Below are 26,158 nucleotides of genomic sequence, written 5' to 3'. Positions count from 1 at the left end.
TACCATCTGAGCCACCAGGGAAGTCCAATATAGTCAAGTGCCAGACTAAAATAATCTGTACTGTATCTTGATAGTGGCGATGAGAGTTAATTCTGAAACCCCAGAGGTTTAATTAGTAGGAGAGTGGCACTTCCCCTGGCAAGATTACTGCAACAACAAAACCATTAGCTCTGAATACAGGAATTCCCTGGTCCATTGATGTTTGATTCTATGACATGAAAGATGCCTAAACATGGTATGTGGCACACTACGATCTTGCCAGTCAATTTCTTATCAGCAAAATTATGAAGTCTGTTCCCAAAGACTTCCAGGCATAACATTCTTTTAGAAATGTAAAGCAGCATGGTTACTTGTATATTAAGTAGTTCAACAGGTAAGATGTCAACACCGGAGCTTCAAGATGAGGGACTGTGTTATTCCTTGCTATGTAGCTAATTACTCCAAGACTTAGTAGCTTAAAATAACCTTTATCATCTCACAGTTTCTGAAGTTTAGGAGTTCAGACATGGCTTAACTGAATCCTCTGCTTCAGGGGTTCTCACTGGTTGTACTGAAGGTGCCAACAGGTGCTGCAGTCTACCTCAAAGATCAACTAGAGAGTGATCTATTTTCAAGCACCTTCAAATGGTTGCTGGCAGGATTCAGTTTTTTTGTTGACAGACTGAAAGCCTAAGTTCCTCCAATGCTTAGCTCTTTGCCATGTGTTCCTTTACATAGGGCAGATCAAAACACAGCTGCTTGCTTCACCAGAACAAGCAAAAAAAAAAAAAGGCAAGAGAGTGCCAGTAGAGGGAAGTCACAGGCTTTTAAGACCTAATATTGGAAGAGACAGCCCATGATTTTTGCCATATTCTGTTCATTAGTTGCCATTCACTAGATCTACTCCACCCACACTCAATAAAGGGATTACACAAGGGCAGGTATACCAGGAAACTAGGATCATTGAGAACCACTTCAGAAGATGCCTACCACAGGAACTACCAGCCAACTTAGACACGGTAAGATCCACATCTAATTTATTGGATCCTTCATAACCCTTTCTCAGTTCAGTTCAGTTCAGTCGCTCAGTCGTGTCCAACTCTTTGCGACCCCATGAACTGCAGCACGACAGACCTCCCTGTCCGTCACCAACTCCCAGAGTTCACTCAGACTCATGTCCATCGAGTCCGTGATGCCATCCAGCCATCTCATCCTCTGTCGTCCCCTTCTCCTCCTGCCCCCAATCCCGCCCAGCATCAGAGTCTTTTCCAATGAGTCAACTCTTCACATGAGGTGGCCAAAGTACTGGAGTTTCAGCTTTAGCATCATTCCTTCCAAAGAAATCCCAGGGCTGATCTCCTTCAGAATGGACTGGTTGGATCTCCTTGCAGTCCAAGGGACTCTCAAGAGTCTTCTCCAACACCACAGTTCAAAAGCATCAATTCTTCGGCTCTCAGCCTTCTTCACAGTCCAACCCTCACATCCATACCTGACTACTAGAAAAACCATAGTCTTGACTAGACGGACCTTAGTCGGCAAAGTAATGTCTCTGCTTTTGAATATGCTATCTAGGTTGGTCATAACTTTTCTTCCAAGGAGTAAGCGTCTTTTAATTTCATGGCTGTAATCACCATCTGCAGTGATTTTGGAGCCCCCCAAAATAAAGTCTGTTTCCACTGTTTCTTCTACTAGCAGACAATCAAAAATCTTTGATGTTGATTAGTAATTGAGATGATTTTTCTTTTAGTAAGCATCACTCTAATGTCAACCACCTTGATGGAAGGTTCTTAAATTGTCTCTCTACTGTTGGATTTGATTTTGCTCCCAGGAGAGGAAGGAAAATGTGGAAAACCAGGTAAATTTTAATTTGTTCTGGGATAAAAGTGAATTCTGAGATCTTTAGCAATTTTAAAATTTAAGTTCTCTGACCTTTAGTTTTCTCATATGTAGTAGGATGGAGTTAATATTGTGTGTGTGAGTTTAGTACTGCTTCTACATAGTAACTGAGACAACATAAGTAAAATCTCTAGCACCTGTCCTAGGGACACAGCTATTAAAGAAATGCGTAGGAAAATCTGGACGATGTAAGTGCTGTTTTAAATCTCTTTATAAGAAGAAAATTAGGAAATAATGAAGCTCCCAGACAGTTTTATTTAAGACTTTACATATCTGAATAATCAGTTAAAAAGCAAATGTTCATTTTTAGAGTTGCACAAAAGGAAAATAATAGGGAAAGTAATGGCTGGATTGCCAAATTCATTTGATGTGGGGCCAATTTCCATAAATTAAAAAAAAATCTAAGTTTTAGAACCTGGAGCTCCAAAAACAGTACTTGTAATTAATACTGTTCTTCAGATTCATAGTTTAAGGAAGTCACTACATTTTATTTCTTGATGTTATAGATTTAACAACATATTGGTAGCAACATGTAACTTCTCACATGGATTAGACATCAAGAGTTTGTATATATAAACTTAAACACTGAAAATGAGTACATTCAGCTATTATGGAACTTACAACAAATACAAACTTTTTAACAACTTTCCAGAAGGCACAAAAGACAGCATTAATAAAGAGTGGTCTTTTGCATCATTTTCAAAAATTCTTCCTTGTTTATTTCTCCATCCCCATCATGATCAGCCTCATCAAGCATCTCCTGTAAAACGAAAGGTAAATAGGATATGTGAAATCTACTAAAAAGGGATGATATAAATGAACATTCAAATACACACTCAAAACCAAAATTTAAATATAACCAAAGTAGGGATATAACTAAAAATTATATAAATTGTATAATTATAAGTTATAATTATACAAATAAGTGAAGTTTACCTGAAGTTCATCATCTGTTAAATTTTCTCCTAGTTCCTTAGCAACCCTCTTGATATTGTTCAGTGATATACTTCCTGTATCATCATCATCAAATAATTTGAAAGCCTTCAGTATTTCTTCTTTTTCATCCTTTTCACTCTTTAAAAACAGAAACAACTAAATGTCATTAGTCTTTCATTTATTTATTTGATCAGTCTAGATGCATATGTATTTGAGGTCTAGAACAGAAATATAGCAGGTAGACTGAGCTTTATTTACTGCTCTTCTGACTTTTGGCAATTATTCCAGTGCATTCACATCTGCTCTCAAGGTGCTGAAACTCAGGGTTTATTTAAGTGGAAGAGCCACAGAGTGACAAAGAGAATCTCTTATTGACCTCAGGTAACTGAGCTCCCTTATCAAAAATGTAAGCTCCAAGACAATAGGGATGTTGTCTCATTCAGTGCTCTCTAGGATTATGCCTGAGAAAAAGAGGCAATAAGTTGCTGATTTCAAGGCTTCAAAATGCTGGCCCCATTCTCTCTATCCAGCCAAATATCGTTATTATTTCCTAACAGAAATCCTCTTCTCACACTGGACAGTCTTCATTACTACCCTGAAAATGTCTTTAATCTTGTTATTCCTATCTGTCTAAATACTACCCATCTTTAAAGATGGGTAAATTTTCCTCTGATTGCTCCAGCCAAAAAATGTAGAAGGCTATTGCTTATATTTCACTGAAAAACAAAATCACTACCATACCATTTTTACGCTCATTATGGCAAAAAATTCTTCAAAACTAATGGTGCCAATTCCTTCTTTGTCAGTTTCAGCTATCATCTTTTTAATTTCTTCTTTCTTCGGCTCAAATCCTAAGGCCCGCATTGCAATCTGAAATAGAAAGTAGATAAGTTATAATAGGCCACAGTCTCATTCCTAGCTCTTAGATTACCTGTTAATTACTAGAGTCTCTCTTTTTTACTCTGGACTAGCTTAAGCCTTGGAGAAGGCAATGGCATCCCACTCCAGTACTCTTGCCTGGAAAAATCCCATGGATGGAGGAGCCTGGCAGGCTGCAGTCCATGGGGTCTCTAAGAGTCAGACATGACTGAGCAACTTCACTTTCACTTTTCACTTTCATGCATTGGAGAAGGAAATGGCAACCCACTCCAGTGTTCTTGCCTGGAGAATCCCAGGGATGGGGGAGCCTGGTGGGCTGCTGTCTATGGGGTTGCACAGAGTCAGATACAACTGAAGTGACTTAGCAGCAGCAGCAGCTTAAACCTAAAAGTCAGGTCAGCATGCTTAGGTTCCAATCTCATGATGGGCTTTGGCCTGTGTGCATGAGTGCTAAGTCACTTCAGTCATGTCTGAGACTCTGTGCGACCCTATGGACTGTAGCCCGCCAGGCTCCATGGGATTCTCCAGGCAAGAATACTGGAGTGGGTTGCCATGCCCTCCTCCAGGGGACCTTCCCGACTCAGGGATCAAATCTCCATCTGTTACGTCTCCTGAATTGGGAAGCAGGTTCTTTATCACAAAGGCTTTGACCTACTCATTCATAAAACAAGAGTAAAATGCTTAACAAGATACTCTTTCGGTTAGTGCAGTCCAGGTCTATACACTAAAGGGGTAGGGTCTGCACTTAAGGGATTTTATATCAAGCTTTCAGAAAGCTACTGTTAATGAAAGACTTAAAGATTGCAACAAATCAATGATAAGGTTTTTCAAATGTTTCAGAATTAGAAGTAATTTCAGAACCTTCAGTTCTTTCACATCTATGGTTCCAGACCCATCAACATCGAATAAATCAAACGCCTCTTTAATTTCTTGCTTTTGAGTTTCATTCAATTCAATTTTTGCTGCATTTTTTTTCCATTGGTCTGAACTTGGTCTGGATGCCTGTAATAAATACACATGTGGGTGAAAGATAAACTGTGTAACTGGGAGAAGTATCAGAACCAGAATTAATGGACTAACTAAATATAATAGACATAGTTAAGCATCCTATTCCATATAATGAACCTCAAGAATTTTCCCCTTTCCCTTTGCTAACATTTATGCTTTTAGTTATAAATATATATCTTGCTGGAAAGCCTGGTTCTTTTTAACATCTTGGGTTTTTCTTTCAACTTAGTGCCCTTTGAGAAGCAGAAAAGGCAAAGAAGACATGCCAGAATAGTAGATGTTATACGGGAAAAAATTGGCCTTACTTGGTATATCCGAACAGCAGTGTTTAAGACATATTTACTTTCACCTGTGTCTGTATGTCTCATAATAAAATGTGTGAGATATGGTTGATTGAAACATCATATCTTTTCCCACCTTCTCACATACTTTTCTATATTGCAGACTGGGGAATGAAAAAAATACATTTTTCAGGTTAAAAAAATTACTCCAGGGATCTGGAGAAGAATAAAGGTTGGACCAGTTATCAATATCCAGGGAAGATGGAGGTCATCTTCCTGCTATCTGCCATTTTCTGCTGTAGCCTCATTTCAGTATCTTGTCTTCAGCTCTGGGATAAGAGGCAGTAGTATCAGAGATTCCATGTCGCTGTGTATCTAGAGACCAGCTTCACATATCTTAAGAGTTGGTCGTGGTAGCAGCGCCTTCTTCATCCCTGGACGGCAGCTACACTGGTGTGGTCTTCAGTAGTTCCGACAGCAGAGGTCGTAGCTTCCCCGGCCAGTTTTTTCAGAGTTCCGGATGTCTTTCCTAGAGGCCCATATTCTTCAACAGTTTTAAAGCCTCTTATTCTCTGTATTCAACTCGTTTCTGGCTAGCGAGTGGTTCCTGTCTCCAACGCCTTTGGTAAGACGGTTGCTGGGGTTGAAGAGGGGAAAAAATAAACTGGAGAACCGCTCTTCCGTCCCTAGAGCTACGGACAGTGGGCTTCTATTCGGCGACGAATGGAGGGGTTACTAATGACACTCGAGGATAATGAAAGGAGGCGAATAATATATTTCAATATATTCCTTATTTCAGGGAGAAACTTCAGCCTCAGCCCCAGTAAGACGCTGCCCTCTCGCACTCACCATGTCTCCAGCCGGCGCCCCCGGCCAGCACCTTCCAGCTTTACCCGCCAGCCAAACTGCCCAACGGTAGCTCACCGCCCGCAAACCGTTGCTAAGGCCGCTCTCGCGGTCTCCTGCAGCCCCGCCTATCCAGGCGTTTTGCCCCCACTGACTGACAGTTGTTTTACCCAATAGTCAGAAAAGAAGGCCCTCGAGGCCCGCCCCCTCTCTCTGGTCTCTACCAGTAGCGTAATGGTCTGCCTTTACCCTCCTACCGTTAAGCGGAACTTTCCGTCTGGTTTCTTAGCAACCAAAACTACTAGCCCGCCCAGCTGGGCTCGCCGCGAGCTTGCGCGAAATACGTGGCGTGAGGGAAGCTTCTTTACCCTGGCATTTTGGCTTCCCAGTGCCGCCAGGACGTCGGCGAGCGTCTCGTAGGGATGGAGACGAGAGCGAGGTTAGTAGGGAGGTGTTTCTACCAAATGGTACGTCTTTGGTGGAGATGTGGGGGAGCTCTTGTTTCTTTTTCTTACCCTTTGGGGCCTGGAGGAAAGGATGAGGCTCTAGGGCCTGGTAAATTGGTCCAGGTTTAGGTTTATCATCCGGCCAGATTACCAGAGTCGAAGGGGACTGCCCTTCGCTTGCGCCGCTGGACGTCCCTCAGCCTCCACAGTGTGCGGGCCTTGACTTTTGTAACCGCTTCCCTCCTCCGTGGTTTGCCGGGATTCTCGCCTAGTTGGCAACATTTCTTTCCAGGAGAGGCGTGCTGTGTGCCTGGGCCCTTGGGATTCACATGAAAACTCCCAGCATAGGAAAGAGTTTTTACCTGTGTTGTAGCGTTTCTTTGCACGTTGGACCCACGCGTAATCGCTATCAGCCTTTTCTACCGGCCCCCCCACCCCCAAAACACACACACCACCACCACCACATTATCACCTTCAACTGTTCCATTGGGAAGATTCCTTTTTGCCAAATTTGGCCGGTTTTCCAACCATTTCCAGCATAGATCCTCACTTGAGTCCAGCATGGGTAGCCTGATAATCCATTTGACTCAGTAACCGTCGAGATTTAGATGTCCAAAGCAAATTCTTTTCCAGAGGGCCAGACTTACTGGTTCAGCCCAGGTCTGAATATAGTCAGGGGCCAGCTTAAGTTTGGGGAGTAGGAATGAAGAGGTGATAGTCTCTTAAAACTTCTAACGCTTAATTGCTTACACGCCTGGACTCTATACCCCCTGCATGCCTTCTCTAGAGTAACTTCTAAAAACATACTGGATTCTCCAACACTGGATTCAGGAAGAATTAACTTTTGCATAGGGTTTTCCCTTTATCTCCCTTATCTTCTTGAAGGTAAGGAAAGAAGAATATGCAAAGTATATTCTTGAGGTAGTCTCCCAAATCACTTCTCCTATTTCAGTAAGTAGAAACATGGCACGTTTTCCAAAGCCAACATCTTGTTTTGTTTACATTATATCCCAGGTACATTACAAGCATTGTAATCATTGACTGGAAAAAAAAAAAAAAAAACCAGCTCATTAGGATTCTGGAAAATAGGTGGGCTGTTCTAATATTAAAAGTGATTTTTGTGTGTAAAGTTACCCCAGTGGAAATTAAAATGATGCAAATTCAAAGTTCGTGAATTAAGAAAAATGTTCAGTCATTTAACTATACTATATATGGATTTTTCAGGCCATTAATCTCACTGAGAAAGTTGCTCTTGATTGGTTTCAAGGACATACACTTTACAACTAGTATTAAAGGGATTTCTGAAATCAGAAATGAATAATGACCAAGTAGAAACAATTCATATTTTTAGACTTTGCTGGATCAAGTTTGATCTCATGGCAATTAAAAGACTGAGTAATGTGTTAACCTGTTTTTGCATCATTTTATAATTTAGGCTTTTATATTTTGGATATTAACTTACAGTGAAAATGATTTTTCAATTGTGGGTGTAGACAGTTTCTAGGTCTTAGGAAGTACTCAGCATTGAAAAATAGCTGCTACTAATCTAATTTTACTCTAGAGCATTAATAATATTAATCTTGAAAAAATATCAAACCCATATCACTCTTAAATCTACTAAATTTATTTAATGCTTTCTGTGTATCACATATGCCATTTATTCGGTGAATTTGAAAGAAACTGAGTGTAGAGTATAAAGATGAATGAACGCAGGGAACCTAGAGAGTAGTGGGGGGAAAAGGCACAGACATAAACACACCATTTTTAATTCAGGATGCTAAGTGCCTTAGTAGATGTATATAGGAAGTACTTTGGCAGCCCAAGAAGGAGGTACTACTACTCCTTGAGGAATTGGAAGAAGCTGTACCAAAAAGTGAGGCATTTGCCTTAGGTCGTGTAAGATGTATAGCATTTGCCAAGGTGAAGAAAGGGTAGGATATTCAGAGTAGAGTATAACGTGCAAAAATGAATGTACATGTGTGTTGTAGTGTGGTAAGATCGTGGGGTTTATAAGGAAAGGTGGAAGAGATTAGTCTTATAAATTAGCTGGAAGTCAGATATATCAAGCTAGGAATAAAGATTCTTTTTTCTAAGATAAATGTTTTTAGGCAGTGGAATGATCTGATTAGGTGTGTGTTTTTCAAAGCTAATTCTGACAACCATGTAAAGGAGGAACATTTTGGAAGCAGTTAAAGGGCCTCAACTAAATGCCAAGTAAGAATTATATTGACTCTAAGAATGGCTGAACCTTAAATTTATGGTTGAGGAATGCTGACAATGGCATCTGTTTAATCTTGTTTCACTTCTGTTCTCAAGTGTGAGATAATAAATGTGGTGAAAACCGTTCATTTATTCGCCTGTCAGATAGTTATTGAGTACTTGTAATATGTCAGACAGTGTTCTCAGTATATGGGGTACATCACTAACTAAAACTGCCCTCCTAGGAATTACTTTCCAAGAGAGGGACATAGTCAATAGATAGTAAATTAAGTAAGTAGACTGTACTATTTTATAAGGTGATAGGCCTGGCCACAGGACTGGAAAAGGTCAGTTTTCATTCCAATCCCAAAGAAAGGCAATGCCAAAAAATGCTCAAACTACTGCACAATTGCATTCATCTCACACACTAGTAAAGTAATGCTCAAAATTCTCCAAGCCAGGCTTCAGCAATATGTGAACCATGAACTTCCAGATGTTCAAGCTGCTTTTAGAAAAGACAGAGGAACCAGAGATCAAATTGCCAACATCCACTGAATCATCAAAAAAGCAAGAGAGTTCCAGAAAAACATCAATTTCTGCTTTATTGACTATGCCAAAGCCTTTGACTGTGTGGATCACAATAAACTGTGGAAAATTCTGAAAGAGATAGGAATACCAGACCACCTGACCTGCCTCTTGAGAATCCTATATGCAGGTCAGGAAGCAACAGTTAGAACTGGACATGGAACAACAGACTGGCTCCAAATAGGAAAAGGAGTCCGTCAAGGCTGTATATTGTCACCCTGCTTATTTAACGTCTATGCAGAGTACATCATGAGAAACGCTGGACTGGAAGAAACACAAGCTGGAATCAAGATTGCCGGGAGAGATATCAATAACCTCAGATATGCAGATGATACCACCCTTATGGCAGAAAGTGAAGAGGAACTAAAAAGCCTCTTGATGAAAGTGAAAGAGGAGAGTGAAAAAGTTGGCTTAAAGCTCAACATTCAGAAAACGAAGATCATGGCATCCGGTCCCATCACTTCATGGGAAATAGATGGGGAAACAGTGGAAACAGTGTCAGGACTTTCTTTTTTGGGCTCCAAAATCACTGCAGATGGTGATTGCAGCCATGAAATTAAGAGATACTTACTTCTTGGAAGGAAAGTTATGAGCAACCTAGATAGCATATTGAAAAGCAGAGACATTACTTTGCCAACAAAGGTCTGTCTAGTCAAGGCTATGGTTTTTCCAGTGGTCAGGTATGGATGTGAAAGTTGGACTGTGAAGAAAGCTGAGTGCCGAAGAATTGATGCTTTTCAACCGTGGTGTGGTGCAAGGAGATCCAACCAGTCCATTCTAAAGGAAATCAGTCCTGGGTGTTCATTGGAAGGACTGATGCTAAAGCTGAAACTCCAGTACTTTGGCCACCTCATGCAAAGAGTTGACTCATTTGAAAAGACTCTGATGCTGGGAGGGATTGGGGCCAGGAGAAGAAGGGGACGACAGAGGATGAGATGGCTGGTTGTTATCACTGACTTGCTGGACATGAATTTGGGTGAACTCCAGGAGTTGGTGATGGACAGGGAGGCCTGGTGTGCTGCAGTTCATGGGGTCGCAAAGAGTCGGACATGACTGAGCGACTGAACTGAACTGAACTGAATGTTATGGGAAAAAAAATTAGAGCAGATAAAGGGAGTCTAGAATGTAGGGATTTCCATAAGGGAAAAGAGGAGTTTGCATTGTTAAATAGTGTATTCAGGATAGACCTTGTTGAAAGAGTGATATTTGCATGAATATAAAGGAGGTGAGACCATAGATTTCTTGGAACAGAGCATCCCAGAAAGAGAGAAGCAGCAGAACAGAAACACTAAGGTAGGAGGCATGCGTTACATGTTCCAGGAACAGAAAGGAGGCCAGAGCAGAGTGGTCAAAGGATAGAGTAGTAGGAGACAGAGAGGTAAAGGGTAGTACAGATTCTTAGCACACTGTAAGGACTTTAACTTTCACTTTCACTTGAGTAAAATGGGAAGGCTTTGCAGAATTCTGAACAGACGAGTGAAAGGATTTCAGATTATTTTTATGAGGGACTCCTGTGACAGGTATAAAAGGTTTATTTTCTAGGTTGGAGGTTTTAAGCAGTGGAGTGAAATGATTATACTGTATTGGGAATGGATTAAAGTGAGTGAAGTCACTTAGTCGTGTCTGACTCTTTGTGACCCCATGGACTGTAGCCTAGCCTTCTCTGTCCATGGGATTTTCCAGGCAAGAATATTGAAGTGGGTTGCCATTTCCTTCTCCAGGAGATCTTTCTGACCCAGGGATTGAATCCAGGTCTCCCACATTGTATGGATTGGAGCTAGGCAAACTCTTGATTTTGTAGCTGATTATACCTTTTCAGAAGACATTAATTTTTTTTTAAAATCCAACTCCTGAAAAGCTTCTCATGTCTTAGTGTTCTAAACCAAGTACTTTAGTTGTTGTTCATTCGCTAAGTTGTGTCCAACCCTTTGTGACCCCATGGACTGTAACCTGCCAGGCTTCTCTGTCCATGGGATTTCCCAGGCAAGAATATTGGAGTGGGTTGCCATTTCTGACTCATAGAGAGTCAAACACAACTGAGCCCAGCATGGGTACAGTCCGTGACATTCTGTGACTTAAACATAGTATAGAGTGACTTCCCTGGTGGTCTAGTGACTAAGCCTCTGAGCTCCCAATGCAGGGGGTCTGGGTTCAATCCCTGGTCAGGGAACTGTACCGTAACTAAGAGTTCTTGTGCTCCAACTAAAGATCCCACATGCCCAGAGCCACGTAAACAAACATAGTGTAGAAAGCATAGTACAGAAACCATAAACAGAGACACTGACACCTGAGAGGGAAAAGAAAGAAAAGGCCTCTCCATGTTAAGGGTATGAACAAGGCTTGGAAGAAAGCATAAAAGCTTTGACGTGGGAAGTGCAGTGGAAGATTCTACAAAAGAGAGTGAGTTACTGTCATGCTGGGTAGAGGGGCCCCCAGAAAGCAATATTATATAGTAGTTAATAACCTGGGACTTAGGCATTAGACAAACTTGTATTTTAGTTCTTAATCTTTTACTTACTAGCTGTAAAATTTTATATATTATTTAATTATTATTCATTTTGTATATAATTAGATTAATGGTAGTATATTTATATATGTGTGTGTTAATTACAGTACAGTAATAGGTTAATCATATTGTTGTTGTGAGGACTACATTCTGTGATGCAGGTAAACTGCCTCCTACTTAGTAAGCTCCCAAAATGTGTTAGAAATGAAAAGCAAAAGCAAAAGGCAAGTTTTGGCTTTTCAAGCTTATCTTTTCAACAAATTTTTCTGAAGCAGACGGTGCGAAAGGTAAGCAGAGACTGGCGTTGTGCTGGCAAAGCGAAGCACCTCTGGGAACAGCCAGAGGGTGGAAGAGGCACAGAGGATTCTTCCCTAGAGCCTTCAGAAGGAGTGTGGCCCTGCAGATACCTTAATTTCAGACTTCTAGGCTCCAGAACCATGAGATAGTAAATATGTGTAGTTGTTAAGCCACCCATTTGTGGGTAATTTGGTAATGTAGACCTAGGAAACTAATAGAGCAAGGGTGTGGAGAAATTTAAAGGCCTGTACATTACAGGTAGGAAAGTGAAATGGTTTGGGTGCTACAGAAAAGTTTGGCAGTTCCACAGAAACACATATAGAATTACCAAGTGTCCACTCCTAGGTGTGTACCTACCCCAAAGAATTGAAAGCAGATACTCAAACACTTGTACACAGATGTTTTAGTATCACTTTTCACAATAATCCAAAAGTAGAAGCAATCCAAATGTCCATGAATGGATAAACAAAATGATAGCCACTGACCTACTTACATAAAAAGGAATGGAATACTGACATATGCTCCAGTGTGGATGAACTTCAGAAGCATGATGCTAAGTGAAAGAAACCAGACACAAAGAGTCCCTTGTTATATGATTCTATTTATGTGAAATATCCAGAATAAGTAAGTCTGTAGTGATAAGAAAGCAGGTTGGTGGCTGCTGGGGCTGAGAGTACAGGGAGGGACTACTTAACACTGCAGGGTTTTCTCTTGGGGGATGATGGAAATGTTTTGGAACAAGATAAAGGTAGTGATTATACAACACTGTGAATGTTCAAAATGCTGCTGAAATGTGTACTTTTAAGTGGCTAGGTTTATGTTAGATGAATTTTTTAAACCATAAAGCTTTTAGAAGAAATATGAAATATCCTTTGTACTCAGTGGTAAATGAAACTTTTAAAAATAGAACCTAATAACAGTTTTTAAAAATGGATTACAAAAATGGATTGCCAGGCAGTATTAAGGGCCACTTACAGTTTGAAGTCATGAACTTAAAATGACACCAGTCAGCATGGTTGTTTGTTTCTCTGTTTATTTTCAGCTACCTCAATGTAAGCATGGAGTAGACAGAGTTGGATTTCATCAAGATTAGTGGTTTTTCAAGGTGAGTAAGATGAACCAAAAAAAAAGACAAGAGCTTTGAGGGAGAATATACTGGAGAGTGATTGTAATAACTGGCAAATGGGAATTTAAACTGGATAAGTAGAGAATTGATACATGGGTTTGTTGTTGTTCAGTCGCTAAGTCATGTCTGACTCTTTGTCTGACCCCATGGACTGCAACGCGCCATGGACTGCAACACGCCAGGCTTCCCTGTCCTTCACTATCTGCCGGAGTTTGTGCAGATTCATATCCATTGAGTCAGTGATGCCACCTAACCATCTCATCCTCTGCTGCCCCTTCTCCTCTTGCCTTCAGTCTTCCCTGTCTGGGGTAAAGGACAGCAAAAATATGGTAAAATGAGGGAACTGTAAGACAGGATGGGTCTCAGCATGCTGTCTAGAGACATAACTGAATATATCAAGAGTTTTATTTTTATTTTACAGAATTGAAAATCTCGCAGAAGAGGTTTTGAAGCCAAGTTGAAACAATTTGTTATATTAATATATTTTCCTTGGCTGTACTGGCTTTTCTCCTTAGCCCTTGAAAGCCTGTAGGAAGCTGCTGTTGAGCATCAGTTATGCTGTGGCTTCCTGCTGATCCTGTGGTGTATCTGAACTGTGGTACTCTTCAGCTTCAGAGGTGCATCTCAGTAGTATAGGTAGTATAGGAACAAATTTACCAGTGTCAAGACCAGCATTAGAGGAAAAGCAAAACTCTGAGAGTTGTTTGCTTTTTGATATTTTGACTTAAAAATATATAAAGAAATTAAAGGCTTAGAGTTGGAAGAGAAGTGTATGTTATCTACAGTTTTAGCTCTAGTACTTTAAGAGCTCATACCTCACAACTCAGGTTATTTTATTACAGATGGTTTTTCAATTAGAGGGTACTTTGTTAAGTTCTTTTATTGGACTAAAGACTTCCTCTTATAACTTCTTCCTCTAATTTTAGATGTGAATTCTGAAATATTACGTGAAAAAGTTAATTGGTCTTGAACTTCCTTTTAAATAGTACTTGCTCCCCGCGCCTTCATATTCTAATCAATAACCAAATCCATCCTTTCACTTCCATCCCTCTTGCACAGTTCTCATCTGGATAACCATGGCCAATCATCCAATCAGTGGTCTACACTGTTGCCAGACTGGTAATATATCCAGAGCACTAATAATAATAAAGTTATTATTTTTATATTCTTTAATTTTATTTTTAATATTTTTTGCTTAATTTTATGTTATAAATGTATTATTATTATTGCAAGTACTCATAAGCACTAATTATGTGCCAGGCACTATTCTAAGAACTATCTACTCACTTAACACCTTATAATAACCCTGTGAAGTAAATTCTGTTATTATCCTCATTTTTCAGATATGAAAACAGGGCAGAGATGTTAAGAAACTTGCTTACAGTTTAAGCAGTAGAGACAAGTTCAAACCCAGACTTCTAGATTCAGAGTATGTGCTTTCAAACGCTACATCAAGGTGTTTCTTCTCCTCCCCTTAAAACACTTCCATATTTCCCATGATAAGTAGGATCAGGTTTGACACGGCGCCTACTACCTTTCATGATCCAGCCTCTCTCCTTCTATCACTTCATCTTACTACTTGCTTTATATTCCCGTGAAACTAAATTATGTGTGTTATCCCAATAAATTGTTTTTGTTACATATAGTACATTTACTACTACTTCCTTCAGCTTGCTAATTATTTCAAATTATTCATGTGCAGCATTATGTTCTTCTGGAAGTATTGCCTCTTGCCTGCTTTATAATCCACTTCCCCCACTGAATGAGGTGTTCCTTCTCCACACACCCATGCCTTTATCATTAATGCTGTGTCATTGCACTGGCCGTATTTAATGGAAACTACATATATCAGAAACTCCTCGAAAGCAGGAACTATATCTTATTTTCCTTTTAGTAAGCATCTTTTAGAACCCTGAATTACCCTGAATAAAGTTCCAAGTTTTCATTTTGTTTGCAGATGATGATTCTTGGTGATGGATTGCAGGGTCGTAAACAAAAGAAGGCACACAGGACTGCAACAACTTTCCTCATTTGCCGAAACAGGAAGAACTTTCCTAGGCCCAGTAAAATCATCCAAATTTATTATAGACGAAGAGTGCCATGAAAGTGTGTTAATTAGCTCAACAGTAAGGCTTCTTGAAAGTTTGGATTTAACCAGTGCAGTGGGACAACTTCTCAGTGAAGCAATTCAGGTGCAAAACAACACATACAGAACTGGAACCAGTACTCTTTTATTTCTTGTTGGTGCATGGAGCAGTGCTGCTGAAGAATGTCTTCATTTGGGTGTCCCCATTTCATTAATAGTGTCTGTGATGTCAGAAGGCTTGAATTCATGCATTGAAGAGGTAGAATCCCTTCAAGTACCTGTCCACAGTGTATATGACCATATAGACAGCACAGAAACATTTTCTGGACTTAGTGTCAGCTTGTACCCTTCTCTACAAATCCCTTCAGGTACTGGTTTGGTCCAGAAAGAGCATGATCTCAAAGATGTTGCCTCTCAGTCACTGCCCTTTTGCAGTCTTTCTGGGAGACCTGTTAAATCACCTCAGCTGTTTAGGCTTCAGGCTAAGTTTGAAGCAGATGAGAACACATCACGAACTCCTCTAACTCTGAAAAACAACCTGCTTGCAGACAACCACTGCCGAAAGTCAGTCCTAACCCACAGTAGACATTTTGGTAGGACGGATCATCATCAATGGATAAGCAAGCCAGGTGGATTTCTGGAACAACTTAGTGCAGCTGCTCCAAAGACTTATAGATGTAGTAATCTGGCAGAGTTGGAGGTGGGTTTGAGTCACGGAGACCCCAGCAGCATGAGGCTAGTGGACGAAGCAGTACGGCTGCAGCATCAGAATGCAGGCACTCAGCGAGGCAGCTGTACCGTGCTATTCCCCTTTGACATTTCAAGAATCTTCACCTGCTGCTTACCGGGCTTACCTGACACTTTGTCTTGTGTCTGTCCAGGATACATCACTGTTGTGTCAATGTCCAGTGCTACTCTGGTCAAGGAATTGCAGAATCAGCTGGTCCGTGTAGTTCTTGTTGAAGGTGACCTCACTGAGAATTACCGCCATCTGGGATTTAATAAGCCTGCAAATATTAAAACAGTGTCAGAAAGCGTGAAGGTTCAACAAGACAGCTCAGAAGAACTCTGGACAGATCATGTATTACAGGTGTTAATCAAGTTCAATGTGAACCTTGTCCTGGCACGAGGAAATGTGTCTGAACGCTTAGCTGAAAAATGCACAAATAGTAAGCGGCTGGTAATTGGATCGGTGCATGACAGTGTGCTGCAGGCTTTCGCAGAGGCTTCAGGAGCAGTGCAGGTGGCGTACCTCACACACGTGAATGAAAACTGTGTGGGCAGTGGGGTCTCTGTAACCACGTGGAGAAGCGTTCCCTCTGACACTGTAGATGGGATCAGCAGAATGGCAGTCATGTTAAAAACAGAAGGAATTAATTTGGTTACAGTAGTACTGACTAGCCCAGTCACTGCCCAGATGCAAACCAAAGAAGACAGGTTCTGGACTTGTGCCTCTCGTCTGTATTACGCTCTGAAAGAGCAAAAGGTCTTCCTTGGAGGTGGCGCAGTTGAAATTCTGTGTCTTGCCCATCTTCAGAGTCTCACAGGACAGTCTGTGAATAAAGGAAATCAAGACTCTTCAGGGTGGCTGCATAACACTTCCTCTTGGCTGGCCTCATCTGCAGCACTGTACAGACCTACGGTGCTTAAGTGCCTGGCAGATGGATGGCACAGGTACCTCTCAACTCTCCTGCGTAACACTGCCGTTCACTCATCAGACTCTGAAGCTGCCATGTCCATTCAGTGTCATCTACAAAATGCTGCAGACTCTGGCTCTCCTTCATCTTACATCTTAAATGAATATAGTAAACTTAATAGTATAATTTTAAATTCAGGCATTTCAGATAAGCTGGAACCAATTCCAAGAGTTTATGACGTTGTCACACCAAAGATTGAGGCATGGCGCCGAGCTCTGGATTTAGTACTGTTAGTACTTCAGACAGACAATGAAATTATCACTGGACTTGCACACACACAGAAAAGTTCACAGGAAGCAGAAGGCTTTTTATTTTTGTAAAGTTACTGGCTAAGTCTTTGGAAAATTGTCTTTGGTAACATGTCATGCTAATAATAAATTTTCCCGTAGTTAAGTCTCAGTGTCTGAAATGTCAGCTTTTACCAAGAAGAAGATAATTGATATGTGTCAATACTATACAGGATATGAGATTTTGCCCTACTTATAATCTCACAAGTTAGCCTGTTACTTTTCATGGAATGCTACAGAATACACAAGATGCTTGGATCAGAGACAGGACTTTTATTATTCACAGCAAAAGCAGTACTCAGAGCTTTGGGTTGGTCTATGTCAGGTCCCCATTTCTCTAATCCCACAAGAGCAACAAAAGGGCCACTGATGGAAACCAGCACACTCAGTGTGTTGTGTTATGGCAGAAGAACACTGAGTTTGGGGTCGCCACTGCTTTTATAGTAAGCAGAAACATCTTGTTCTTTGTGCAACAATAGTTGTTTCCTCATGCCTAAAATATGTAAACACAAGCCTGAGACATGAGCTGGTTAAAGCTAGGCCATGGCACACTGAGAATATATGCAGTGTCACTCAGAGCCCATGGTGGAGAGCCTCCTCCAACAACTCACTCTTCAACAATTCTCAGCCAGACTTGAATTTTCATGGCTGTTGGCTACTCTGATTACTCTGGCAAAGAGGTTACTTTGTTCTATACCGAATCCACTCAATTGGTCTCATAGCAACTAAATTAAAACTACCAAAATGGACTCTGAGCAGCAGGATAAAATCAGTCTGCAATATTGACCTCAGCCATGTTCCCCAGCATCTTGAATTGAGTCAAATGTCAATTCCAAGGAGGACCAGTAGGTCTTTTTATTAGCCAGAATGTAGTCTATAATTTGCTGTCCATAATGAGCCATGCAAGGGAGCTTTGACTGACTTGCTTATCTTTGGTGTCATTGCAAAAATTACAGGAGGCTATAGATGGGCCAAAGGCAGCCCCCATCCCTAGTGGAGATAGCATTGTGGCCCACACTCCCCACATATGAGCACATGTACCCACAGCAGGCCTAGGTCATTATATTTCAGGATTTGTTGTGAAACCTGATTTGAATCATATATGCCTAGTCGTTCAGTCACGTCCAACTCTTTGTGACCTCAGGGACTGTAGCCTGCCAGACTCCTTTGTCCATGGAATTCTCCAGGCAAAAATCCTGGAGTGGGTGGCCATTCCCTTCTCCAGGGAATTCTTCCCAACCCAGGAATCAAACCCAGGTCTCGAGATTCTTTACCACCTGAACCACCCAGGGAGGGTCGCAAAAGTCAGACACGACTGAGCAACCAAGCTTGAGCAAACAGAAAGAATCACAGTGAACCTGGCTTCCCTAATTTGAATTAACCATAAATTTAAGTCAGATAGGTACTGTCACCCAATAATTGCAGCCTCAGTTGTCACACATGGCAAAATCCAAGGCTCCTCAGACATTAAGAAAAGCATATGATCAGTCAGATTGAAACAAGGTTGTCCTGGTCCCTGTGTTTGTGATGTGTTCTTATCTGGGAGCTGCCATTGGTGGTATCACGTCCTGCCTCCAGTAGTGAATAAGAGGCTTACCAAGGAGCTGATCCTTCTTTGTGGTGGGCATGGAGATGGCATTTGTTTGTTTGACTCCCAGAGGGACTGAGTGCTATGAATCTATCCAAATGGTCTCAAAGAACTTTACTTGGCAAACAGCGTTCTGAATTTTGTTTATTAGTTGGTTCTATTGGTGAATAGTTTGAGGTAGATAATGCCATAGTCAGGAAGAAAACTGCCACAGTTAGGGCCATTGAGAGAGGCTTCTAACTTGTCAATCTTGTAATATCTAAACACCACCTGTACAGTGAACATTTGAGGCATCAGTGTATAGAAGCACTCACTCAGTTCCAGCCTGTTGGTGGGTTAGGATGAGGTAGGGCATGGTGGTGATTGGCGGGAAGCCTGTCTCATTTCTCTGCTTGTAGCAATACCCTGAACGGTGGAATCTTCTTGGGTACTTTATGAGCATTTAAGTTTAAGCACCTTTTCCGCATTCCAGGCAGACACTTTAACCTCTGAGCCATCAGGGAAACCCAAGCACATAACACACTGATGTCAATTGTGTATTTTTATAATAATAGTACAGTGAATTGGGCCATTTGGCCCCACCCACAGGGTCACTTTTTTCCTTTTTGCAAGATTTGCTCCAAATCCTATCAGTTGACTTCATCACTTTTCCTCCATGGGAACATGGACCAAGAAGGTTAACACTTTCATATTAGGGGCTTTAACAGTTGCCAGGAGATGATGTGATCTCCCTGGCTGGGAGCTCAGGAAGGGGCAAAGAGAGAGCAGCAGGCAAGGAGGTTTTTGTTTTTTTTCTCCCTGGCTCTTCAGTGTTAGGGCCAGCTTTTCCTTTGTTCTCTTACCAATATCTGGAGAGTACCCAGGCTCCAGGGATCTTTGTATTTGCCCTCTGCATGCCACTGCATCTCCCCAGTACCCTGCAGCCCTAGGTACCTTTGGCCACCCTGTGCCCAGTGCCCACTTTCTTCAGGGACTGCTGGGTAGGATGTTACTTGGGCACCTGTATTTAACAGCCATCAAGGTTCAAGTTCCTTTCTTCCCCAGAGTTCCCCCATCACACTCATGCTTTTCCTTAACAGCTGCTGAGATCAGCGGGGAGGTGCCAGATGTATTAAGTTTAGAGGGAGAGAAGGGCTCCATGCCAGGAAGCAGTGCTTTGTGTTTACTTTTGATTTTGATCAGCTGCGCAACTTGTGCTCAGAAAACTTTGTCTTTTTGTGTCTACTCGGTTGTATCTCTTCATTGCTGACAGCGTTCCTTTCAGCTCTGGGGACCCCTTGACTTAGCAGCTGCAGCCAGTTTCTTCTCTTCCTTATGCCGTGGAGCATGCTACCTTGTGGTCGTGTTCACATTCTTCTTCCCACTCAAGGTGAGAGGGCGACCACCAACACACCATTTGGGTGGCTTTTTTTATTCCCACCTCTCTCACATACTTAGTTTCCAAACATTGATTTTCAGGTACAGTAGGCAGCCCATAGTCCCTTCGCCCTTTCCTACTTCTTGAGTGAAAACATTCACTGTTGGAGCCCAGGGAGTCATATCTCTTAACCCCACCCACTGGGGCTCATCTTTTCCAGAGAAACATGGCGCTCTCAAGTCAAAACTGGCAAGAAGTACACAGGGTCTGGAATTTTGCCCTGGTTACAAGCTAACAAGTTATCCTATTAAAATTTCATGACACTGGCAGAAGACTCGAGACTCCTGGATCAGAGACGTAGGACTTTATACAAGTAACCGGAGCTTCATGTTAGTTTATGTTGGTTCTCTGTGCTCTCAAGTCCCTCAGGGGTGACATAAAGAGCCCGTGATGAATGCCTGAACACACAGTAGTTTGTATTACTGGAGAGGAACACAGAGCTCAAGCAATTCATAACTTTTATAGTAAGCACAAGTAAGCCTATTTTTTGGAGAAAGATATTACATCATCATTCATGGTTGCTCACTGCAAACTCAGCCTTGAGAAATGGCCTGGGAAAAGAGAGCTGGATACCTAGCAAAAACATGCAGTGGTGCCCAGAGCCCATGGCAGACTGCCTATCCCAACAAAGTCTCTTTTGCTACTTAGCCATAAATTGAACATTACAAGACCTGAATTTATGTGTGTAGTTTTGGAAATGAGTATTAGAAGAGCTCTAAGAAAATAATAGTAATTAAGTTACTGTTTACCTACCAGGTTCCAGGCACCCTTCTGAATTCTTTATACATTGCACCAATTTGCTACTGTCACCACAACAAATTAACACATACTAGGTCACTTAAACAACAAACATTTATTTTCTCACAATTCTGGAGGCTGAAAGTCTGAGATCAAGCTGTGGACAGGGCTGGTTTCTTCTGAGGCATCTCTCCTTGACTTGTAGATGTTATCTTCACATCTTCCCTCTACCTGTCTTTCTCCAGATTTCCTTTTTTGGTCAGGATACCAGTCATACAGGATTAAGGCCCACCCCAATGACCTCATTTTAACTTAGTTACCTCTTTAAGGACCATGTCTCCAAGTATAGTCACATTCTGAAGTACTGGAGTTTGGGACTTCAGTGTGTTAATTGGCATAGGGACACAGTTCACCCCATAACTCATGTCTGGTCTCAGTCTTTGTGGCATCTATTCTCTCCATTTTATGGTTGAGGAAATTAGCCTAGTAAGGTTAAGAAACTTGTCCAGGGTCTCACAGATAATAGGTAATAGAGCTGAAATTTGAACTAAGGTTTTATCTAGTTCCAAAGTCTATATTTCTAAGCATTAATTGTGACATGAAGCTTTTTTTTTTTCCTATGACAGCAAAACAAGAAAAGAGAATGTCTGGTTTATTTACAGGATTAATTTAAATGTATTAGAAAATGTAATTTGATTATCCTCATGGTTGAGAAAAAAATATCATTTTTGCTTTAGTGCTTATCTTATATGTGTTAATGTGAGAACTTTGCACAGATAATCATTTCAGTTATACAGACTTTGTTCAAAGTTAGAATAATAACAGTGTTGAATATTAAATGAACTGTTTCAAAAAATATATTATTTTACTTGCTATCAATACTTTTATTCTCCTTCTTATACTATTAACACTCAGTTTTTGTTAAAATATCATGAAGGTTATGAGTGCCACTAATAGTAACATAGATGTTTAACTCATAGAGTAGAATTTTTTTTTTGCAAATGTGGTATTTGCATGTATTCATGCTCTTATGAATCGTCAAAAGAGCGAGATGGTTCATTCGTTGTTCATTCGTTGGATCATCGAAAAAGCAAGAGAGTTCCAGAAAAGCATCTATTTCTGCTTTATTGACTACACCGAAGCCTTTGACTGTGTGGATCACAGCAAACTGTGGAAAATTCTTCAAGAGATGGGAATACCAGACCACCTTACTGCCTCTTGAGAAATCTGTATGCAGGTCAGGAAGCAGCAGTTAGAACTGGACATAGAACAACAGACTGGTTCCAAATTGGGAAAGGAGTACATCAAGGCTGTATATTGTCACCCTGCTTACTTAACTTATATGCAGAGTACATCATGAGAAATGCTGGACTGAAAGAAGCACAAGCTGGGATCAAGATTGCCGGGAGAAATACCAATAACCTCAGATATGCAGATGACACCACTCTTAAGGCAGAAAGCGAAGAAGAACTAAAGAACCTCTTAATGAAAATAAAAGAGCGTGAAAAAGTTGTCTTACAACTCAACATTCAGAAAACTAATATCTTGGCATCTGGTTCCATCACTTCATGGCAAATAGATGAGGAAACAGTGGAAACAGTGACAGACTTTATTTTGGGGGGCTCCAAAATCACTTCAGATGGTGACTGCAGCCATGAAATAAAAAGACAATTGCAGCTTGGAAGAAAAGTTATGACCAACCTAGACAGCATATTAAAAAGCAGAGACATCACTTTGCCAACAAAGGTCCATCTAGTCAAGGCTATGGTTTTTCCAGTGGTCAGGTATGGATGTGAGAGTTGGACTGTGAAGAAAGCTGAGCACCGAAGAATTGATGCTTTTGAACTGTGGTGTTGGAGAAGATTCTTGAGAGTCCCTTGGACTTCATGGGGATCAAACCATTCAGTCCTAAAGGAAATCAGTCCTGGGTGTTCATTGGAAGGACTGATGCTGAAGCTGAAGCCCCAATACTTTGGCCACCTGATGCAAAGAACTGACTCATTTGAAAAGACCCTGATGCTGGGAAAGATTGAAGACAGGAGGAGATGGGGATGACAGAGGATGAGATGGTTGGATGGCATCACTGACTCAATGGACATGAGTTTGAGCAAGCTCTGGGAGTTGGTGATAGATGGGGAAGTCTGATGTGCTGCAGTCCATGGGGTCACAAAGAGCTGGACACAATTGAGCAACTGAACTGAACATACTATTAAGTACTGAGTAGATCTTGTAATAAATATGCTCCTTTGAAACTAGAAGTCTCACTCTAAAAATATAAGTTTTGTAAGTTTGTTTTGTTTCTCTATTAAAAAAAAAAAACAAACTGCATGCTACCATGTGGTTTATCAGCTGTTTTTCTAATTCTTATAATCATTAGAAATATCTTTAAATTTTAATTACTCATGGAACTTTTCTGTTTTTGCAAACTGAGGACAGTCCCTCAAATAAACATGATTCATCTAAGTAAGTGGGGTTTTCAAGAAACCCTGTCAGTAAGCAGGTATAGACATTTCTTTTAAAAAATATATATTTATTTTTGGTTGCACTGGGTCTTTGTTGCTACACACAGGCTTTCTGTGGTTATGGTGAACAAGGGCTACTCTGTAGTTGCAGTGCGGAAGCTTCTCATTGTAGTGGCTTCTTTTGTTGTGGATCACAGGCTCTAGGGTTTGTGGAGTTCAGTAGCTGTGACACATGTGCCTCAGTAGTTTTGGCTCCTGGGTGCTAGGGTGTGGGCTCAGTAGTTGTGATGTATAGGCTTAGTTGTTCCTTGGCATGTGGGACCTTCCTGGACCAGAGATTGAACCCATATCCCCTGCATTGGCAGGCAGATTCTTAACCCCTGGACCACCAGAGAAGTCCCTAGACATTTCTTAAAACACCAGAGCAGTGTTGCTGTCTTTCCAACATGCCTGTTGAATATTGCAGACTACCAAGAGGTTTGCAGTTACCCTACATCTACATTATAGCCCATTTTCCCAAAGATAAATAACTCCTCCTAGACCCAGGGTTAACTAGTTCTTAAAAAAATTATCTTGAAAAAGTTCTTGCAACAGAATTCCTATATATTGCAGGTGTGCCTGCCCACCCAGAGGCTGGGCAGATGCAAAATCAGCAGAAAGGAAGCTGTAAGCTGCAAGGTAAGTGAAGGGTTAACTACAGGTCATTGTGAGCTGCAGTCCCCTAAACTATACTTCCAAAAGGGAGGGAAATATGAATGGAAAAATGTGTAAGCAAGTTTGAGAGCTAACCTGGGCATCACATTCTAGGTGAGTGCAAAGCAACAGCAAACAACCCCAACTCTATGTGTTTATGTTGTTGACCTGAAATAAATATTTATCTTCAGCATATATATATATATATATATATATGCTAGATATATCTTCGGCAAAGATGGGTTTATTTAGGATCAGTGGAGAATTGCAATTCAGGGTCTGTAACCACGGCAAGCCATGTGCAAGTCCCCACATGGCAAGGGAAGGAGAACAGTTTCATAGGGAGGAAAAGGAAGGTTGTAGTAAAACAGAGTGCATGGCTTTAAGTTGGCAGAGTCCTTGCCAGGAAAGAAGAAGAGTCTGCTGAAATGCCAGGGTGAATGAATCACAAGCAGGAATCAAGATTGCTGGGAGAAATATCACCAACCTCAGATATGCAAATTGTACCACTCTAATGATAGAGTGAAGAGAAACTAAAGGGCCACTTGGTGAGAGTGAAAGAGGAAAGTAAAAAAGCTGGCTTGAAACTGAACTAAGATCATGGCATCTATGGAAATCATGGAAAATAGAAGGGGAAAAGTGGGAACAGTGACAGATTTTATTTTCTTGGGCTCCAAAATCACTGCAGATGGTGACTGCAGCCATGAAATTAAAAGATGCTTGCTCCTTGGAAGGAAAGTTATGACAAAGCTAGATAGTGTATTAAAAAGCAGAGGCATCACTTGGCCAACAAAGGTCCATATAGTCAAAGCTATGATTTTTCCAGTAGTCATGTATGAATGTGACAGCTGGACCATAAAGAAGGCTGAGCACTGAAGAACTGATGCTTTCAAGTTGTAGTACTGAAGAAGACTTGAGAATCCCTTGGACAGCAAGGAAATTAAACCAGTCAATCCTAAAGGACATCAAACCTGAATATTCATTGGTAGGACTGATGCTGAAGCTGAAGCTCTGATACTTCAGCTGCCTGATGTGAAGAGCTGACTCATTGGAAAAGACCCTGATGCTGGGAAAGATTGAAGGCAAAAGAAAAGGGAAAGCAGAAGATGAGACGGTTAGATGGCATCGCTGACTCAGTGAACATGAGTTTGAGCAAACTCTGAGAGATAGTGAAGGACAGGGAAGCCTAGCGTGCTGCAGTCCATGAAGTTGCAGAGTCAGATAGGACTTAAAGACTGAACAACAGCAAAATTGTTCCAGGACATGAGAGCTCTCCATTCTGCTAGCTCTATGTAATTGAGATAGCTTTCTTTATTTTTTTACACAGTGGCTGCAGGAGAATTGACTAGTTCTATGGTGATCTAAGCTCTGAAGAATATCAGAAACATTCAGCAAAGGGCTCGTGTGCTCACGGCACAGAAAGCCAGACTCTGGCAGCAAGAATTTTCAGCAAAGTAAGGATTTGTTGGGCGGCAAGCAAGGCAGTGGGAGGCAAGCCTCATATCCACTCCGACTGGATCATTGAATTAGGAATTTTAAAAGGGGGAGAACAGAGGTTGGGGTTAATCATCATCTTGTGATGTATTTTAATTACAGTTTCAGGAGTCAGGATGTGTCTGGTTTACAATTCTCTGGCCAAGTAGTCCATGGCTTGTGGGGGCTCTATTAGCTCATCTTGTCCTAGCAAAACAACCAGAGTTTGTATGTTAATGATGATATCTATAATAGCAATTTTGGTACATTAATGATGTTATCAACAACAGTAATTTTAGTATATTAACGATGTTATCAGCATCTGAGTCATCTTAGTCATCTGAGTCTAGTTGATTGCTTCAGTTAGCACAGTATTGACGTCAGAGGGGACAAGAACAGGAATAAAGATTTGAATAGAGAGATTGTAATCATAAACTCAGTATGGGAACTCAGTTTTAGGGGGACTTGGTTTCATTGCTTTATTCCAGGAGAACTGAGTCACAATCTGAGTGGGGAAAAAATGTTGGAAGCAAGTAAAATAGAGCCAGATGGGAACACTTGGAATAAGGGTAAGAGAAGTGTTACATTGGGAATGGTGAAACAGTGGCATTTTGTATTGGTACCACAGGCTAAGAAACGCTATAAGAGCTCTGAAAATAAATGTGACCTTGAAGGCAAGGTCCGTGCACCTCTTGGAAACACAGAGCTGGAGGTAGAAAATCTTTCCAACCAG

General features: G+C 41.1%; 2 protein-coding genes across 4 annotated transcripts; one reads left to right on the top strand and one right to left on the bottom strand.

Annotated features, from left to right (window-relative positions):
* Positions 1-2,110: 2,110 nt before the first annotated feature.
* LOC120870981 (centrin-4) lies at positions 2,111-5,963 on the bottom strand. Of its 2 annotated transcripts, none has more exons than XM_040250555.1 (5): positions 5,829-5,963; positions 4,552-4,692; positions 3,553-3,681; positions 2,812-2,949; positions 2,111-2,635 (listed from the first exon to the last, which is right to left on the bottom strand). In XM_040250555.1, exons 1-5 carry the CDS (start codon positions 5,829-5,831, stop codon positions 2,546-2,548), a joined length of 501 nt encoding a protein of 166 aa, XP_040106489.1. In that variant the 5' UTR covers positions 5,832-5,963; the 3' UTR covers positions 2,111-2,545. The 2 variants fall into 2 exon arrangements, with proteins under 2 accessions (XP_040106489.1, XP_040106488.1); XM_040250554.1 differs by lacking the exon at positions 5,829-5,963 and adding an exon at positions 5,004-5,749.
* A 183-nt stretch (positions 5,964-6,146) lies between these two features.
* Positions 6,147-21,657, top strand: BBS12 (Bardet-Biedl syndrome 12). Of its 2 annotated transcripts, none has more exons than XM_040250552.1 (3): positions 6,147-6,292; positions 12,901-12,963; positions 14,942-21,657. In XM_040250552.1, the coding sequence occupies exon 3, from the start codon at positions 14,958-14,960 to the stop codon at positions 17,085-17,087; it is 2,130 nt and encodes a 709-aa protein (XP_040106486.1). In that variant the 5' UTR covers positions 6,147-6,292; positions 12,901-12,963; positions 14,942-14,957; the 3' UTR covers positions 17,088-21,657. The 2 variants fall into 2 exon arrangements, with proteins under 2 accessions (XP_040106486.1, XP_040106487.1); XM_040250553.1 differs by having other exon boundaries at positions 6,161-6,264.
* The last annotated feature ends 4,501 nt before the right edge of the window (positions 21,658-26,158 follow it).

The sequence above is a fragment of the Oryx dammah genome, unplaced genomic scaffold, assembly GCF_014754425.2.
Source record: "Oryx dammah isolate SB20612 unplaced genomic scaffold, SCBI_Odam_1.1 HiC_scaffold_12, whole genome shotgun sequence".
Classification (NCBI taxonomy): domain Eukaryota; kingdom Metazoa; phylum Chordata; class Mammalia; order Artiodactyla; family Bovidae; genus Oryx; species Oryx dammah.
The sequence above is the reverse complement of the archived record's forward strand: the minus strand, read 5'-3'. Positions and strand labels throughout refer to the sequence as shown.